This window comes from Taudactylus pleione, unplaced genomic scaffold (assembly GCF_031769625.1).
Source record: "Taudactylus pleione unplaced genomic scaffold, aTauple2 ptg000501l, whole genome shotgun sequence".
In the NCBI taxonomy this organism is placed as follows: domain Eukaryota; kingdom Metazoa; phylum Chordata; class Amphibia; order Anura; family Myobatrachidae; genus Taudactylus; species Taudactylus pleione.
In genome coordinates this window covers 427,785-448,148 of record NW_028284903.1, presented here as the reverse complement: position 1 = coordinate 448,148, position 20,364 = coordinate 427,785, and the positions used below count along the sequence as shown (strand labels likewise).

Genomic DNA, 20,364 nt, shown 5'->3' with positions numbered 1-20,364 from the left:
TTGCGCATGCGCAGTGCGAATTAATCGATCGATTGCGTGCGTATTAGCAACTGCGTTCCTTGCTGAATCAAGCCCTCAGTCCTGACTCTTCCTCAGGGCATATGCCAGAGGATGGCTAAATAACATATTAATACATCTAACTGGCATCAATCTATATTTGTTTAGTCAAGGAGAAGTCCAGTCATAACCATATACACATTGTGGGATTATCACAAGACCATTGATCGCAGCTTGTACCATTAATAATGGCAGCTACAGCATAATTCTTTGCATTGTGCATAAGAGAAACAAAGTCATTTTTTAGACAAAACCAGAAAGGTGTATTAAATAAAGTGTCTTATTTAAAAACATAGTGCAAAGAGTAAAAATTTACTATCACACAATGTAACCAATCAGATATTCGTTTTTACCAGATTAGTATTTTAACGTAAAAAGAAAGCTAGTATGCGATTGGTTGCAGCGCTTCGTTGCATTTTGCACTGTTATCATCATGTAAGTGCTACATGTCGTTAGTGCAATTCTGATGAAAACAACAGTCAAATAAGGACCTGTGATGTAAGGAAAGGGGCGGCATTGCCCATCATTCCTAATATTTGCTTGTATTATATAAACTGCGCTAGAAGTTTTACAGAGATTACTTGCTTACTATGAGCAAATCACATACTTGCCTACTACTAGGAGTCAATCGACTGAACTGGGTGGAGGGTCACATTCTTATCATCCTGCATCCTGCCACCATTCATGGCATTTTACAGCAGGAAAGGGGGGCCTACATGAGAACACGAGATCGTGGCCCTGTCCCCTACTGTTCAAAGACTGTATTTACAGCAATTTATAGCAAGGCACGGGGCTAGGTTGACATGATTCAATGAGAATCTCGTTATCCAATCCCCCAGTCTCCCCCCCCATGAAATAATGAAATAAAAACTACTACACGTCTATTGTTTGCATCTGTAAAAATCCAGAAATCCAACTATTCAATGCTAATGAATAAAGCAGCAGTCAGCTCTCTCTCTCGGCGTTATATGCGGGGGGGAATGATTGCGCCCCCACCCCCGGACACCGGCGTCCCCGTGTGGTGTGCCCGATTTGCGGCCGTGAAGATGTTATTTTTTTATCTTTTGAAGGAGGGGTTCTGGCCACACCTCCCTGGGTTGGCAACGTCCCCTCCTTGTACCTGGAGCAAGCAAAGCTGTCTGCAGCCCTGGCTGCTGTTGTCATCATTGCCTTTACATTAGGCCTGCAGTACAAATGACAGGATGTGGTCAATATCCTGACCGCGGGGATCATCCAAATCCAGACTGACCTTGGTAAGTATTTTAACCCAAATCTTAACCCTTACCATAACCTGTAACCCACCTCTCCCGCAGCCTAACCCTAACCTTCCCCATAGTGCCTAACCCTAGTACCTACCGTCGGAATGTGTTGGGATTGTGACAGTTGGGATGCCGCTATCTGTATTGTGACCGGCGACATTCTGATGTTCGGGATCCTGACTACATCCCGTACCTTTGCCAGTCCCATAAGCCTGGAGTAATCTTCTGTGTTGACGATGATGATGGCAGCTGCATCTTTACATTTACGTATCCAGAGCTGCTGCTAGGCATAGGCAAACTAAGCAAATGCCAGGGGATATCAAAGCCCGCCTAGGGCCGGTGGTTGGCGGAAGTTTGGCGCTACTGACACTGCGCCGTGTCCCATTTGATGATGCCGGGCCCAATCGGAGCTGTCAGTTGTGCTCTGATCGGGCCCAGCAGCAGCAAACAGTGAGCGGGCAGGCGGTGGCGGAACAGATGACGGCGGTTTGCGGGGACGGGACACCTCTACAGTGGCGCTCTACTAGTAGTTATGCAGCCACGATCGGAGCTCTCAGCTCCGATCGGGCAGCAGCTACAGCAGGCAGCTCACAGTCAGCAACAGAGGGCTACCGCTGCGAGAGCAAGCAGGTCCAGGGAGGCTGGAGCAGAGTAGCAGACTCTGCACAGTGGGGGCAGTGAACACTGGGCATCAACAAAAATGGTCGGTGGTCTCTGGAGAAGGGGTGCTGTGAATGCCCAGCCGCAGCAGCTCCTCTTCCCATGGGTCTTTGCAGAATCCAGCAGGCTGAGCCTGCATTGACTCTCTGCAGCCTGCCACTGCCACCCCCACAAAGCGCAGTGAGGAGGATTAAGCAGGAGCTGCAAAACAACAAGGGCAGACGCACAGGTAGCCAGACAGTTTTAAAAAGTAAGTGACTATGTTATAAAAATGTTTTGATTAAAGTCACCTCAGCATGTAGTGAGGGGTGCTGGTGCTGTGTGCTGGCCGGGTGAGGAGTGTTGGGTGTAGCTGTGATCTGTGCTGCTGGATGAGAGGTGATGTGCTGGAAGATGGCAGAGGGGTTCTGTATGAGGCATGCGGTGCTGGGTGAGAGGTGCTAGATGAGGATTGCTGTGTGGAAGAGGGGTGATGGGTGTTGTTGGCTGCCCCTGTGATCTGTGCTGCTGGGTTATGGGTGTTGTGAGACAGGGAGAGGGGTTCTGAGTCAGAGGTGGTACTAGTGGTAATAACTGGTAATAAATAAATAGTGGTGGGGCAGCAAGTACATTGCACCAACCTGGACCCGCCTCAATGAATGGGCTTGCAGCAGGATGACTGCTGACTCATTTATATGCTGGTTATATCTTCCCTCCCCATGCAAGAATTCACCATACCCATGCGGGAATTCACTACCACGATGCCAGAATTCACCACTGCCTGTGTTCCTACCGTTGTTTATTATGGCATTGACAACCCAGGAGTATAGGAAAGCAAACAGTACCGTGAATAGGAGTTGAGATGAAAGTTCCGTGGTTCTGTGCAATCAGCATCTGCTTCTGATATTAACACAGCGCTGGTTGGATCTTCCACTACTGATGTTTCCAAAAAACTGCCAGTGCCTGCTTGGTCAGCTACTGAAATAAGAGGGTAATCCAGAAAGTAAAGACCATTTGTGCATTCCCGCCGCGCAGGTCATTCACCCTCCTGAATATGCTGTGATTGTTTTTGGTGATGTTGTGTGTTGTTAAAATGAACCTTACGATACAAAATCCTTGTAACTGTGAAGTGTTATTCAAATCTTTAATGCGCAGAAAGTGAGATCTGCCAACATTTATTGTAATTTAAAGCAGGTGTATGGTGATGTGAGAAAGTGCTGTGACATGTTCAATAATGGATGAACAAACGTGTATGACAAAGCTCTACTGTGACGCCCGTTACTTGTCACAGTTTTGGGTGGGAGGTTTTCAATCATCCACCCTATATTCCGGACCTTGCTCCAAGTGATTTTCACCTGAGATTAATCAAACCTTGGAGAGAGATTAAGTGGAGAGAAATAGAAGCTGATTGGTTTGTACTTTAACTGTCACTTTAAAGACTGTGGACCTGATTCAGAGCCGGACGCTATTTGCGCTCGCTCGTTCAGAAAAAGGGGCCGGCTATTTCAATTGAGCGCTCACTCTTTGCGGTCTGTTGACGCCTCTATGTCTGAGCGAGTGAACGAAACATGCGCTCGCTATTTTGTAAAGACGCCCCCTGGCCGCTCGCATCCTACGTCATCTCCGCTATTTATTTGATTAATCGAGTACATCGAAAGGCATCTGAACTGCTCGCAGTACTTGTGGTAGGTTTATCCTACCGCAATCATGCGAACAGTTCAGGCTAAGAAACAACCAAGTGACGTGGTCGATGACGCTGCTTTGTTAATTATGCACACCCTTAAAACGCCCGTTTTGACCGTTTGGCACGCCTGCGTTCGGATCTCCACTCCCCGTTTTCAAGCACCTTCCCCTGTTACCACCCACAAACGCCTCATCCTGTCACTCAAATTAGCAGGCACTCGCTATTTTGCGAGCGCTCGATTTCCGACCGCACTGACTGGTTGGCGCATGCGCATTATGACTCATACGCATGCGCAGATGTGCGAACATTGCATGGAGTGAACGAGCTCATTGGTTGGTACTTTGGCCCTGATTCAGACCCACTCGCGAGCGGCTGTCCGCTCGCAAGTGGGTCGATGTTCTGCACTGAGCATGCGCACGACGGAGGGAGCTCCGTCGTGCGCATGCGCCAGACGCGACGAGCAAAGGAAAGTCCTTCGCTTTTTGTGTCTGATCAAAGGGGGCGTGCTGTCGATGTTGATAGACAGCACGCCCCCTTTGGTGGGCATGCCGGGGGCGTGCCTCCCTGACGGGGGCGTTCCCACGGGAACGCCTCCCGTCAGAAGCCGGCCCACTGACATCACTAGTGATGTCAGTGGGAGTGATTTTGGCTCTGATAGAGCCAAAATCACTCCGGAGCTTGCGGTTGAAAACCTCAACCGCAGGCTCCGGCTCGCAGTTTCGATGGTCGCGATGGTCAAGACCATCGCGGCCATCAAACTGCACGCACGTATAGGCTGTGGGTGGTGACCCACAGCTATACGAGCGTCCAGGAGGACGCTCCATTTTTTAGTAGGGCGGCCCTCATTCAGAGCGTGCGCTCTGCTCAGAGCGTACGGCTCTGAATGAGGGCCTTTATCTCTTTCCACAGTTTGATACATCTCCCCCAGATTTCCTGGATGGAAAACATTTTGGAAGCGATGAGGAAATGAAGCTTGCAGTCAACAAATGGTTCAATGGAAAGGAGGAAGCCGAGTACAACAAGGGGATTCTAAAGCTCTTGGACAGATATGATAAATGCTGAAATGTAGGAGGTGATTATGTGGAGAAATAGATTCTGTGTTAAAAAAAAAATGGTATTGTTTTTCTGGATTACCTTCGTAGACCCATAATTCTGCTAGCTGGGGCAAATGGGATGTTTGCTGTAAAAGTTGGGTTAATGTATAGTGGGGTCTATTTACTAAGCTGTGTTAGGAGATAAAGTGAACAGTGTTAAGGTACCAGCCAATCAGCTCCCAACTGTCATCTCACAGGCTGTGTTTGAAAAATGGCAGTTAGGAGCTGATTGGCTGGTACTTTATCTCCATTCACTTTATCTCCTAACACAGCTTAGTAAATAGACCCCAGTATCTTTTAATTGAAGGATAATGAGTCAAAATAGAGGTTTCCCTTTAAGCCTGTCCTTCCCCATCCGTCGGTAACAGTTCGGTGGGTGTGTCTCTAGTCAGGGGCAGGACTGTGGGAGACAATGGAGGCACCTGCCGCCGGGCGCCAGCACAGAAGTGGCACCTCCTCCATTGCCCACAATATATTCACTCCACTTAAAAGCTATTCTATATTAGTGTTTTTGTGCATATGTGATAGATAGATATGCACCATATTTATTTTCCCTTTTTTTTTTAGGGGGGTCATCACATGATAACTTGCCTCCGGGTGTCTGGGATGAACTTACGCCATTCTCTCTAGTCTGTGCCTGAAACTGGTACAAGTGTACACTGAATCTTCCACCTAATCACATTACCATTGCAGCCACTTTGAGTGCACAAGCTCCATTTGTAACCCATTTGGTTTTTCCTGGTTCCTCCACCTCCTCAGTCCTTGTGGGTTCCTTAGAGTGGAAGGCCTACATAAGGACTTCAAGCAGGGGAAAACTCCATTGTGACTGAAGTTCTATACAGTGGTGTAACTAGGGTATTTGGAGCCCAGGGCAAATTTGAAAAGGGAGCCCCCCTCCCCCCATGTGCGCGCGACGAAGGCGCGCGCGGCAAAAAATGGGCGTGGTCACTTAAAAATGGGGAGTGTCAACATGACACACCCCTTTATTTTCAAACTGAACATTCCTATCCATATGCACCTTAACCCCAGTAGTACCCCCAGTATGCAGTTGTGGTCCCTCTCATGCAGGCCCATAGTAGTGCCCCTTATACAGTATCCCCAGTAGTGGTCCCTCTTATACAGCCCCCAATTAGTTCCCCTTACTCAGTACCCCCAGTAGTGGCCCCCCAAATGCAGTGCCCCACGTAGTGTTCCCCCTTATGCAGTGCCCCCAGTAGCAGTCCCCACAATGCAGTGCGCCCAGTAGCGGTATCCCCTTATGCAGTGCCCTTTTATATAGTGCCCCCAGCAGTAGTCCCCCCCATGCAGTTTTCCCAGTAGTGGTCCCCTTATGCAGGCACCCTGTAGTGATCCCCCCTATCTAGTGCCCCCTGTAGTGGTCCCCGCAGTGCCCCTAGCAGTGAGCCCCTTATATAGTGCCCCCAGCAGTAGTGTCCCCCCCTCCCATGCAGTGCCCCCAGTAGTGGTCCCCCTGATGCAGGCTCCCAGTAGTGACCCCCCCCCCCTATCCAGTGGTCCCTGTAGTGGCCCTTCCTATTATTGCCCCCATTAGTGGTCCCCCGAGTGCAGTGCCTCTAGTAATACTAGGCCCCTTTTAGAATGCCCCCAGTGGTAGTCCCCCCCCCAAGTAGTAGTCCCCAGTAGAGTAGCCCCCCCCCAGTAGAGGTCCTCCCAATGGCACCCCCAGTAGATGTCCCCCCCAGTAGATGTCCCCCCCAGTAGTAGCCAACCCCTCCCCCGTTGTGCAGATAGGTAAGGTTTCAAAATAAATGAATATATATAAAAATATACTTACCTGATTCCACGCTGCTCCTGTCCGCGAAGCCGATGCCGCTCCCGCCCTCCAGTCCACCCGGGCTGGCGCGCTCAGCATTATGGGACTGACGTCATGACGTCAGTCCCATTACCCACTGCAGGAGCCGGACGGAAGTCCGGCTCTTGCAGTGGGTGCTGCAGCAGTCAATGAGAGTCTATCTTACTCTCATTGGCTGCTGTTTAACACACGCATCGCCGCCAGCGCTGGCGGCGATGCGTGTGTTATGCACAGCCTGAGCCCGCCTCCTGGCGCTATTGGGCAAGCGCTCAGGGGGAGGGAACGGGCTCAGGCGTGCAGCACAGGACCGGCGCTGGAAGCCTAGCGCCGGTCCTGTGCAAATGTGTAGCGCTGACCGCACTCATTGCGGTCGGCGCTACACTGGCTATCTAGGGCGGGCCGGTACCGTGGCCGGCGGCACCCCCCCGCGCCGCCGGTCCAACGGCGCCCAGGGCACGACCCCCGCTCGCCCTGCCCTAGTTACGCCACTGGTTCTATAGATAACGTCCATCCACTCCCGAGGCCAGCAGCGCACTAACGAAGCAGTAGACAAAAATGGCGGAAGAATGGCTGCCGCGGCCATTTTCCAGGGGTTTTGTGTAGCACTGCTACAGCCGACGCGGGACTTCGGAGAGGTAAGTATAAAAAATATGGGTGCACCCATTACGCTTCTGGATAATGGTTAAATTACATATTGGAGCAAAATTTGCACTATGGGCCTGATTCAGTAGCAAATGCAATTATGGACGCACATCAACCGATTGTTATTGCACATGTGTATAAGCTGCACATGCACAGCGATCACACTGCAGACGCACAGAGGAATCCATCGCAAAGTGAGTGACAGGCTGTCAGCGTATGGGGGTGGTGACGGGGGGTAGTCGGTAGAACGCAGCTGTGTCTGTCCTTTTGAACGCTGTTTCCTGGGCGTACATAAATTAGCCACTGCGTTTGCAGACACAGCATGAGAGCTCACTGCATACATGTAGACTTTCAGTGTCTGCGCCTGGTCAGACCTGTTGTAAATGCTGCGAGACTGTCCGATGTGTGTAGATGGTAACGATGTTTGCTCAGTAGAGCAACATTGGACAGATATGGGAAAGCAGTAGTGGGTATCTTTATGCTGGCTGAGACTTGGCATGCACTAGTGTATTTTCGCAGGTGTGAATTCACAGCTGCACTGAATCAGACCCTATATCATATATATCAATCAGACCAGTTATATCATTTCATTATCCTCCGAGTTCCTGTAAGGTAAGTGACTACTTCTGATACCCGGAGGGGAGGTCCAAGTAGGAAGTAGGGGGTGATGGTGGAGAGATGGTGGTCCCATCATTGTCACAAACTCACGGATAGTGGATGCTTGCCTGTACTTTAGGATTGGCTAAGACCCAGTACAGAGGCGTGAAGTCTAACGTGATGGTGGTATTCACCAGGGACCCAAGCAAGGAGGTTTGGACTTAGCTGCGCCCGACACGCCAGTCGCAGCCCTCTGACTAGGTTCCCTAGTACAGATGCTGGTGTACACTGGAGTGTAGTAAGGAGTACGTAGAAGGCGTACAAAGCGTAGTCGACAAGTCTGATCATAACCAAACAGATGATATGGCACCAGGGATCAGACGAGAACAGGTCACTGAGAATAGCCAAGGTCAATCCAGACTTACCAAGCACAGTACCAGGGAGAAGACGTAATCAGGTCAGGAGCAAAGCAAAGGAATGAGCAGTAGGAATCACTGGAGTAAGGTTTGGGAGCCTATAGCACTGTCCAGTGCCCAGAGACCCTCTTATAGGTAGGAGTTCAATTCTCACATTTGGCGCGCCTGCCCCTTTAAATTTCACACAGGAGCTGAGGCCTCCTGCACACTGCTGCCGGGAGGAAGCCTGTGGATACCGCTACTGACCAGCGCTGCCGGACCCGGTAGGTGCGTGCCTGCGTCCAGCGCACTGTGACAATCATGTATTGATTCAATTAGCTATGAATTGTGTTGTTGAGACCCCGTCGGCAGGATCTGGGGGGTTGGTTTATTATCCTGGGAATCAGGGAGGAACTATCTGGAATTTGGCAGTCTTCTGAACATAACATGAAAGTAGTTAAGTATGTTTTAAAGGCCTAAATACTCCAGTACTGAGCAAAATGATGCACTTATGTAATGTAATGCTTGATAATGTACTGCATACAATATATTATATACTGCAAAGTATTCCATTGACAGAGGAATGGCAAATTTATGAGCAGCAGTTGAGTCTCGGAAGGTTATTAGCCTACTGTGGCAATAAAGCAATCATTAAAAGTTCAATGACCTCTTCAGTGCCAAGACCATACTTTGCTGAATGAAGTGCTTTGCACGCTATCCTCCAGAGAAATAAAGGGGGATACCTGTATGATGAAAGACTCCCTGACTATGGAGTTCATATTATATAAATAGCAATCCTGTGCATTCCATCATTGATTTTTTTTTTTACGGATATTAAAATCTAGTGCTTATTCCAATCTCAGACATCACCATGCAGTGTTAAACAAATAAAGCTTTATTGATTTTGAATTCACTTTATGGCTTTCTCATATTTTAATTGATGGTCCTTCCGCTTGTCTTGCAACACTATAGTATTGTATGTATAAGAATAACAGACACAGGAGAGCTCTGGACGAGGCCGAGAGAAACTGCATAGTAGCAGATCAATGATTATGTCTGGACTCAACAATTGCGTATTACACATGCTGGTATGGATAGCATATATATATATATATATATATATATATATATATATATATATATATATATATACAGTCAGGTGCATGCATTTTGGGGCATTGACAGAATATTCATATTTTGGCCTCTATTCACCACCACAATGGCTTTAAATGAAACAAACAAGATGTGCTTTAACTGCAGACTTTCAGATTTAATTTGAGGGTAATTACATCCAAATCAGGTGAACGGTGTAGGAATTACAACGGTTTCTATATGTGCCTCCCACTTTTTAAGGGGCCAAAAGTAATGGGACTATCAACTCAAAAGCTATTTCATGGATAGGTGTGGGCTATTCCCTCGTTATTTCATTATCAATTAAGCAGGTAAAAGGTCTGGAGTCGATTCTAGGTGTGACATTTGCATTTGGAATCAGTTGCTGTCGACTCTTAATATGAGATCCAAAGAGCTGTCACTATCAGTGAAGCAAGCCATCATTAGGCTGAAAAATCAAAACAAACCCATCAGAGAGATAGCAAAAACATTAGGTGTGGCCAAATCAACTGTTTGGAACATTCGTAAAAAGAAGAACGCACCGGAGAGCTCATCAACACCAAAAGACCCGGAAGACCACAGAAAACAACTGTGGTGGATGACAGAAGAATTATTTCCCTGGTGAAGAAAAACCCCTTCATAACGGTTGGCCAAATCAAGAACACTCTCCTGGAGGTAGGTGTATATGTGTCAAAGTCAACAATCAAGATAAGACTTCACAAGAGTGAATATAGAGGGTTCACCACAAGATGTAAACCATTGGTGAGCCACAAAAACAGGAAGACCAGATTAGAGTTTGCCAAACAACATCTAAAAAAGCCATTACAAGAGTATGGAGAAGGAAAGGAACTGCTCATGATCCAAAACATACCACCTCATCAGTGAAGCATGGTGGTGGTAGTGTCATGGCGTGGGCATGTATGGCTGCCAATGGAACTGGTTCCCTTGTATTTATTGATGATGTGACTGCTGACAAAAGCAGCAGAATGAATTCTGAAGTGTTTCGGGCAATATTATTTGCTCATATTCAGTCAAATGCTTCAGAACTCATTGGACGGCGCTTCACAGTGCAGATGGACAATGACCAAAAGCATACTGCAAAAGCAACCAAAGACTTTTTTTAGGCTAAAAAGTGGAATGTTATGCAATGGTCAAGTCAATCCCCTGACCTGAATCCGATTGAGCATGCATTTCACTTGATGAAGACAAAACTGAAGGGAAAATACCCCAAGAACAAGCAGGACCTGAAGACATTTGCAGTAGAGGCCTGGCAGAGCATCACCAGGGATGAAACACAGCATCTGGTGATGTCTATGCGTTCCAGACTTCAGGCTGTAATTGCCTGCAAAGGATTTGCAACAAAGTATTAAAAAGTGAAAGTTAGATTTAGGATTGTTTAATTTGTCCCATTACTTTTGTCCCCTTAAAAAGTGGGAGGAGTCAATGTCCCAATATTTATGCACCTGACTGTATTTATATATATATATATATATATATATATACACATACATACATACATACATACATACATACATACATATATTGCACTTTTTCAATTCAGCACTTTATTTGTCTTGACAAAGGTCCCCGAGAGGACCAAAACATCGACCATGTTAGAATTGCTGCTACTATGAATGAATTGACTTGATAACTTCAATCAATGGCGGAAGTTTGGTGAGTGCTTTCGCCTGAATAAGCAGCCTGCGCATATCATTGAGATATGTGAAGGCTGCTTGTGCTGTACCTGTAAAAAACGGGTTAAATGTTTAAAAAAAATTACGTAGGGTCCCTCCACCCCCCAAAAGCATAACCAGCTCCGGACTGCTCAGCCAGTCCTGGTTCCTAAAATTACGGGGACAAAAACGTGAAGGGTTCCCCCGTAATTTAGGGACTTGTACCTGGCTGCAGGGCCAGTCCTGTTTTAAATATAAGGGGAAAAATGCGTAGGGGTCCCCCTATATTTAAAACCAGCACTGGACCCAAACCAACCCGGGGTGCAATGCCACAGCCAGGAGACCCTATCACCGGACCCAAAGCCGATCAGGCCAAAATGGGGATCTCAGGGGAGGTGAGGACACCCCCAAGAAGCGGTCCCCCCCTCTACCGTATGAAATCCGGGGTTCTTCCCCGTGCCCCCGGGGCAGTGGGTACGGGGGTAATAGTAGTGATCATATTGTAAAACTATTGTATTTTACAGTGGAACTACAGGTTCCAGCATGCCTGCCCTTTGGCATTTGTGGAACGACAAGTGCCAGCAGGCGGCCGGCACCCGTACCCCCACTGTAAAATAAATGGTTAAATAACCACAGTACACACACCATATAGAGTATAACTTTATTAAATACACCTACCTCACACATACTAACCTGCTGCCAGCTGTTCATGTCTACTTCTCCATGTAGAGTCCACTGATAGTACCTGAAAAACAAACAATACTCACCTACATCCTGGAGCCGGTCTCCGCAGCATCCCCGGGTCTTGGCAAGAAAACAAATCGGCACCTGGACCAGACACTTACATTAGCGGTGTATGTGTTTGACCAGTGCCAGATTAATGTCCACATGGGCCTGGAGCTGAAATTTATGAAGGGCCTATTGTATGATGCTGAAGGGGGTGTGACAATCGCTGTGGCGGTGTCACTAGTGATGCGGGGGTGTGACCTGTGTGGTGTGGGTGTGGTCTACACAGGTAGTGTGGCATGTGCAGTGGGTGTGGCTAACTCCATGGAGGGCATTTTTAGTGCCTACCTTCAAGCTGTAACAAGAACAAGTTTAAGGTTTTTTTTTGTAGCGAATATTTTTTTGTATGTGTATACATACATGCAGGGGTGAAGCTAGGCTTCAACATAGAGTTGTCAGCACTGTAAAAACTAAAATGTAAAATCACATTTTTAGTACCGTTACTTTAGGTTGCCAGCGCTTGCTGCATTTATTCTGGGGTATCTACCCAATTCAAATGGAGCATGGAGGCTCAACTGTTGCAAAACAAAATGGCTAAGTATTGCTGCCTACACTTCACAGAGCATTACAGTGACCGCCATATAATGAAGAGAACATAGCAGTGACTGCCACATACTACAGAGTCAGTGACCGCCACATAATGCAGAGAGCACCACAGTGACCACAATATTATACGCATACCTCCCAACATGACCCTCTCCAGGAGGGACACAATGCTCTGGTCCTGGACTTCCCTGGTAATTTATGATTGGTGACAGCTAAAGAGGTGGGGCTGCAGTACAGTCCAAAATTCAAATAGCAGTTGGCGAGTCACACCAACTGCCAGTAAGTCCCAGCCAGTGATGTTTGGCAGCGTGTGAAATGACAGTTGGTGTGGCTCCCCTATTTGAATTTTGAACTGTGCTGCAGCCCCACCTCTTACCAGGGAAGTCCAGGACCAGACTATTGTGTCCCTCCTGGAGAGGGTCATGTTGGAAGGTATGTTATATCGAGAACATTACAGTTACTGCCATATACTGCAGAGAGTATTTTACAATGACTGGCATATAATACATAGAGTATCGCAGTGACTGTCATATTATACAGAGAACATCACCTTGACAATCAGATAATGTAGAGAGCATTGCAGTGATCACCACATAATACAGAGAGCATTGCAGTAACCACTATACATTGCAGTGACCACCATGTAACGCAGTCACCGTCGTATAATACAGAAAGCATCTTGGTAAACGTCATTCAATACAGAGAGCATTGCAGTGGCTGCCATATAATATAATGAACATTGCAGTGACCACAATATAATAGAGTGCATTACAGTGACTGCCATATAAAACAGTATCGCAGTGACTGCTGTATAATACAGAGAACATCAGGTCACACCATATAATGCACCAAGCATCCAAGTGACTCCCATACAAAGCTACACACCATGGCGCCTGCAGTGGGATAAATCGAACAACAAACCGCGGGCAGATCTATCTATACAGGGACAAACGCAGGATTTCTAGAGGGGAGTTTCCACGTCAAGCCACTACAGTGGGCATGACCACCATAAAAGGGTGTGTGGCTATCATTTTAGCTAATCCTAGGCCACATATACATCAAATATGAAACATTAAGATGAGTACTGTACATACTTAAGCGACCCAGCGGCCTACCGGTAGTCCCGCTGACCAAGTGGCCAATTTTATAAGTGATATGCACTTACCAATGAGCAACTCGATGTCTGGAAAAACGTCACAATTACACAGTCATTTAAATTTGCCCATCTAATTGTGATGCCAGTGTCGGCGGTTCCTGAGGCCAGTGTATGGGTGGTCGGTGGGTCACCTGTACACAAAAGTAGATGTACCTTTTGGCTGTGCTGCAGGTCTGACCTGAGATGTCTGTGAACAATGTAATTCACAGACATATCGTTTGTACACACCCACATATGCACTATGAAATATGTAGTTTGCTGAATGACATATCGCATAGTGGGCCCGATTCAGTCCCACTTGCAAGATGCGTTCGCACGCAGCCGTCAGCAGCTAAAGTATGCAAAACCTGCGATCGCATGGTAAGACATTATTATGCTCACTATGTCTTAGCGTGCGATTGCTGACTAAATGTAAGACGCCCACTTTCCCTTCGTTACACACGTCATCTCCAGGAAGTGTATGCATTTATCAGTAACATCGAGTACCATCGGACCCGCACGCAGAACTTGTGGTTGCCCCTATCCTAACACAAGCACTGCAATCTCTTCAGTGTGAAACAGCCAGGTGACGGGTACTATGACACTGCGTCTTAATTATTCACGTCCCTGAAACGCCATTAGAACGCACTGGCACGCCTTTGTTAACACATCCACACCTGTGTTTCATTCACCTACCCCGTCACCACCCACAAATGGCAAAAATCGGCCAGCTGCGTGCGAACGCAGCCTAGCAAGCGGGTATGAATCAGGCCCAGTGTACCCTATAGGCAGGAATCAGGCTTTAATGGAGAGTATTTTAATTAAAAATACATAAAAAGCACTCACTGGATTCTGCCCCAGTAGGTACCACTTCTCCCTGCAACCCCAGGACTGGACAAATACCAGCCAGCAGGCACTGTTCCTGCTCACCTTCTCCCCCTCCTCCTTGCACACACTCTCATTTTATGGGTCTCTTGAGCTGTTCTTATACTCCGGCACATCTGTTCCGCTCCCTCCTGTAAACCTCCCAGCTCCTCTTTTGCTTAGTGCGGACTCCTCCTTCCTATTCCAATCATTTCCCCCTAGCAGAGCTGCCATCAGCAGACTGAGAGCCCTGTTAAAGGTGTGTCAGGGACTTCACTCACAAATATGTCACTCCCGGGACCCGTCTGTCCCAATCAGTGACAGCAGAGATAGTACTTTGCCCTGCAGCCTCCTACCTTCACTGCCGGGCCCACTCCCAGACAGGAGGTGCAATTTAGAACAAATCTGGGAACGGAGCTTCGATCGCGTTTTGGGGGCGGAGCTTTGGCCGATTTGAGGGCGGAGCTTCGATCGGCTCATGGGGCTTCATGCATGGGGGGGGGGCTGGTATTAGGGAGTGGACGTTTGTGTGTGAATGCCTAATGCTTCTGCCCAGGTGGCCGGGAGATTATTGTTTGAGATGGTAACAGGAAAAAAAAAATATCTTCACAACAATGTCTGCACTGCAGGGGTTGTTGTGGGCCTATTTTAATGAACTGCAGCTCCACCCTCCCCGTTGGTAATCCGGCCCTGTGTTTGACCACATACACTGGTAAACAGCTCCTGACCGCTGATTGGCTCCGGACTGACTGACCAGCCCACATGGGAACTGTCAGGAGCCGGAGCCATTCAGCAGCCGCTCTACAGTTAGCGGCCACTGATTGGCTGCCGGCTCCTGACAGTTCACACTGAGCATTCAGGAGCCGGTTAGCGGTGTAAGTGTCTTGACCGGGTCACTCTGTTTGTTTTTTTGCCAAGACTCGGGAATGCTACAGAGACCGGCACCACGACGTAGGTACTGGTTTTAAATATAGGGGGACCCCTAAGCATTTTTCCCAACCTATATTTAAAACCAGGATTGGCCCTGCAGCCAGGTGCTGGTTCCTAAATTACGAGGGAACCCTACAAGTTTTTTTCCCTGTAATTTTAGGGACCAGGACTGGCTGAGCAGCCCGGGGCTGGTTATGCTTTTGTGGGGGGGACCCTACGTTATTTGTTTTATTATTAACAACCCTTCAGATAGTGTTTACATGCAGAAACATACACAAATTACACTGATCTGTGTATGTTTCTGCCAAACTCGCAGCTCAGGAGGTGGAGTGTTTGAAACTTCAATTTATCAGGGAGTTTGCTACAATCTCACCCGAGATTGTAATCTCGATTCTTGGTAAATTCCAGAGTTGCATCTTTTTCATGAAAAGTAGTTCCGAGTTTGGCCGATGGTGAGTTGGTTCGAGTTTGTGATCTCACCTGAGTTTTAACAGTGAAAAGAGAGAAATCTCTCCCAAACTCACCTGAATTTATCTTTTGTAAATTTGCAAGTTGAAAAAAATGCCTAAACTCACCCGAGATTGCAATATCGACCACATTCAAATCTTATTAAATTTATCCCCTGGTGTAATAAGTGTTTTGTAATACACTTTCCAATGCATCATTTCCTCTGGTAGCAGTGACATCACTGAGGCACTTCATGGAGACAGATATTTTATGGGCTGAACCAATATAAATGATAATTAGCCTATCGATTCACTAGGAACTAATGTCAACATTGACCAGCTCACTGTTTCTAGTAAATCAACGTGTTGCATTGACATTAATTGTTGTTCATCCCAAAAAATGGCTGCCCCCATTGAATGGACAAAATTCATGCATCTTAAAATTGATTTTTAAACTTATATTCCTGTAACATTATCAAATTATATTTTTATTCCTGTAAAATATTTATAATGGTGAATGGTTGTGTTTCGTTTTAATACACTTTGATTGTTTTAAGATGCCCATAAGTGCCCTACAAATCCTTGCAGCTTTATCTATTTATGCTGGTATTCTGTCTTCATCTTTGATGTCACAATTAAATTGACAATGAATAATTTGAAAGACACCATTTCAGCACCATAGACAGCATCTCACTTGTGACTGACTTTTTGAACCTCTGTTTTCCTTGTTTAGTAACTCTTCAGGTTTACCAGCATAGGGTTTAATAAGGTGATATCACATGTGCCACTGTTTAATACATAACTCTGTTACTCTTATATTCTTTATACAAAATAAAAATTACAGTTAGTCTTGATTTTTCCATTTGCTTTTATAGTCAATTTGATTTACACCTTTGACACCAAATTATTGGTGGCCAGAAATGCTCTATTTTTATCTTAAGATTGTTAGCTAATAACAATGAACGCTGAGCAATAAACAAAATTCTGTATGGCTTTTATTAAGCCCTGCTGCCTTTGCAAACAACTAATTTAAAGCTACACTACTGCCCAGATAAAAGAGGTTGCACAGTCCCTTCCACTCCCACCACCAGAGCCCTGGACATGCAGCTGTTTTCTCTGGGGCTCCTGTTACAGGCCTGGCCAACTACCAGGGGATATGACGGACGGGGGAATGTCAACCAATCACAAGTCGCCGGAAGAGGCGTGTAATTGGTACAACAGCTCACAACCCTTTTTTTGTTGGTTACAAAAATTAACTTACCCATTCTGCTTCACATGTAATGTAGTAGACCCTGGGGCTCTGGCCTTTGTACAAGTGGTAATACAATTTTTATGTAGATCTGTAAAATAATTCTACTTCTGGTTTGTGGGCTAATGATTGATAAAAACAAAGGAGGACAGAAATATAAAGCAATTCGTATTTAGTAAAATCAAAGGGAAGCAATCCATAAGGTTGTTTAAAGGTGGAAAATGCTTTAAGAAAATATTAATCAGTTTTTCAGTATCTATATGGTATAATCTTGTTTATGAACTGGAATGGTTTACAATGAGTAACCAACTTGTTGTAACATACTTAAAAGAGAAATATCATTAGCACTCAATATAACTTTAATACGTTAAGGTATACAAGTCACTGCCTAACCTTATCTTTCCTTAGTTACCAGAATACCTATGTTCACTGAGAAGTGCTCTCAGCAGGATGCTGCCATGACATTTAAGGTGCACACATGAGCAATGATATCTATTTGCTAAAGAATCATATTCAATAAGATCTCACAATTATCTCTAGGTGTATGGCACATTCATGGTGTACAAGAAAACACTTGTATTTAATCATAATTAAAAGATGGTGCATAGACACATCTCAGCAATATCATAGTAAGATTTTTAATTGTTTTTTTATAAATTCATAAAACCATTGCATATAGTGGCAGCGCTTATCCAGTTTTTAGTTTATTACAACATATTTCTGCTGCTGTAACCTAAGAAGCTCTAGGGGATGCTATAGTTTACTTTTCATCTATTTAAACTGATCATACTGTCTTGGGGCATGAAATTATATACATAACATATGTAACGCTACATGATTTTCCATGATACAACCTTGGAACAGAGAGCCCTGGTGGGTTTTTTTTATTATTTAGTATTAACAATGTTGTGATATGATAATAATTATGCAATATGTACACAATTCCTGTTGTGGGACTCTCATCCATCCTACACTATTGTCCACGACTGGCTACCAAAAATACTCCCAACATTCCTCCAATGCTGTGGTACTGGTAAAAAAGTGGGATTACCTTCAAAATGTCCCAGAAAGCCTTGGCTTATCCCAATTTAACTTTTTTTTTTTAATGACTATTTTTTTTTAAATAATATTTCCAATACGGTAACACTAAGTGGTATCACTTGAAGATATTATAGGTTAATGGTGATGATGTAAGCTTTGAAACCCCTGCTCTGCCCATCAGCACCTTTCCCCAAAGACGCACTGACATGAATGAATAAACAAGTGGAGAGCTGGGAAGGACTGCAGTGTTTTAATCGTCCTGTCTGCAAAGCGTTCAATGCAACACTGACACAGAGATAAGGACTGTTGTCGCTAAGACTGTTCCTCAGCGCTTTGTGCTTGGCGCAGAAGGGTGGGAGCCTGCAGGAAAATAATGTGACCCGCAAGGTTCTGCATTGCATGTGTGCTGGTAGGCTGTTTCATTTGCAGCTCTGTAGTATTCCCTGGGTGTCAGCCTTATCTCATAGCAGCACATTGATGCTCCACATCTCTCATCAGTGGGGCAGGGTGCTAAGCACTGCAGCCTGTGCGCTGTACTACTGGTTACTTAACCCCTGCTCTGCTGGAATCTGCCGGAGTCTCGTCATTGGCAACTTTTTGGATTGAAGAAGTTGCAGAACCGATGATGAGAAATCTACAAATGTTTCCTTACTCTAATAAACAATGAACAAAATAAAAGAGCACAGTTTGTACAGCTACATCAGTGAGACACAATACAATATTTGTAGTTACACTCTGCTATCAATGACCTTCACTGCTCACCTCCTCTCTCACATCCACCTCTTGTGTAGTTGTATCTGCACCTGGAGTTGTATCTGCTGGGGTGTCAGCAGCTGCTTCACTTTCTACTTCAGAAGACATCCTTAGCCATTCTGTTTCCCAGGGTCACCCTGCTGCAGTGTATGGAAGTCCTGTTGGCCACGAGAAGAAGCCAGCATCATTTGGAGTACACATCAATCAGCCAATGCTGCAGACTGCACCCCATACCTAATACAGGTCTTCAGTCCCACATATGAAGTGGGATCTACACATCATCTCTCCTCCCTATTTCACCTTCAACTGCAGCCTATGTGTAGAATACAGGAGGGAGAATGCTAACACTCCCCACTACAGCCCCTCCATTGGAGATCTAAGGGTCACCTTATCTGCAGGACCAGAAATGGCACAGCAGGCAAAGTAGCTGGCACCGTGCTGTTGCTGCAGGGCTGAAGGTAACTTGGAATAAATGCAGGAAGCAGCTAAATGATATGAGACTGATGGAGATGTGACTGTAAGGACTAGCTTTCCTTTTTTTTGTTCTGCTTCTGATGTCTCAGTTGTGTGCACACCCCCCTCTCATCCTCAGCAGTAAATCACAGAGCAGGAGCTATCAGCACACACACAGACACGCTACATTGCCTGGCTTTCTTATAGCTTAGTGTTTACCTGCCTGAGAAAAACATGCTGCACCAGCAGTGACTTCATATGCATACACCTCCCCTTGCAAAGTAATCTGCTCCACTGTGAGGTCACCTGGCTCCTGCAAACAGCCCTTCAGCTGCACCCTATGCACGTTAGTACTAGGAGCCCAATATTAGTTCTTCAAAATCTCTCATTATCCATTTAGAAGGCGAATGCCGCTTGCTCCCTTTGGTGCTGAAAGCTTAAACTTCGCTGGTCTGCATTAGTCCCCACCAATTATTCCTGTCTTGTGTAGACTGTTCTATTTATGGCTGTGATGATGTACTAGCAATGAGAAAATCCAGTTGGGAGTTGCAGGTGGGAATCAAGGGCTTTCACTGAAGAGCTGTGTTTCCTAGCACGAGGTCACAGCCCGGGAGAAAGATATGTTTTATATGAGATCAGTGGAGATGATGGCTAAGGAGGAAGGATAGCTTTCCCTAGTGTTAAAATCAACCAGCAACATTATTGGAGATCACAACAGTGATATCAGGAGGCACCGACAAGTGTTGAGCTTTGAAGGTGAGATGAAGAGCAATCATTGCTACATCTCTTTTGGGAAAAGACAGTCACTGCGTATAATTATACACTGTAGCAGAGGTTTTGCATAGTGGTAAACATTGTGTCTTGGTTACTGGTATGCATAAACATATTACACTGGATTTCTGAAAACCATATATCACTAATCAAACTCAATAACAGCAATAATGAAGATCACACATATTGGTGTTTGTATAAAAGATATTGGGCCTGATTCAGCAGCGGACACAATGCCGATATTTACGCAGGTCAAGCAATTTGCCATTGTGCATGCGTATAATTCTCACTGCGCACGCTTCGAGATTGCTTTGCGATTACGTATGCACAGATGATCCATTGGCAAAGTGAGTGTTATGTGGTCAGTGTTTGGGAGAGGTAACGGGAGGGGTTAGATAATCGCAGGCGTGTCTGACCATTTAAACGC

At 45.9% G+C, this 20,364-nt stretch overlaps 1 protein-coding gene across 1 annotated transcript in view; it reads right to left on the bottom strand.

Annotated features, from left to right (window-relative positions):
• The window catches only part of LOC148501815 (transmembrane protein 151B), a 63,163-nt gene extending 43,708 nt beyond the window's left edge, over positions 1–19,455 (bottom strand). Inside the window, exons 1-2 of the mRNA XM_088449937.1 lie at positions 19,386–19,455; positions 18,723–18,871 (exon numbers count right to left, since the gene is read on the bottom strand). Coding sequence (XP_088306063.1) covers positions 18,723–18,821 — 99 coding nt within the window. The 5' untranslated portion in view covers positions 18,822–18,871; positions 19,386–19,455. The remainder of the gene's footprint in view (positions 1–18,722; positions 18,872–19,385) is intronic.
• Between the last annotated feature and the right edge of the window lie 909 nt (positions 19,456–20,364).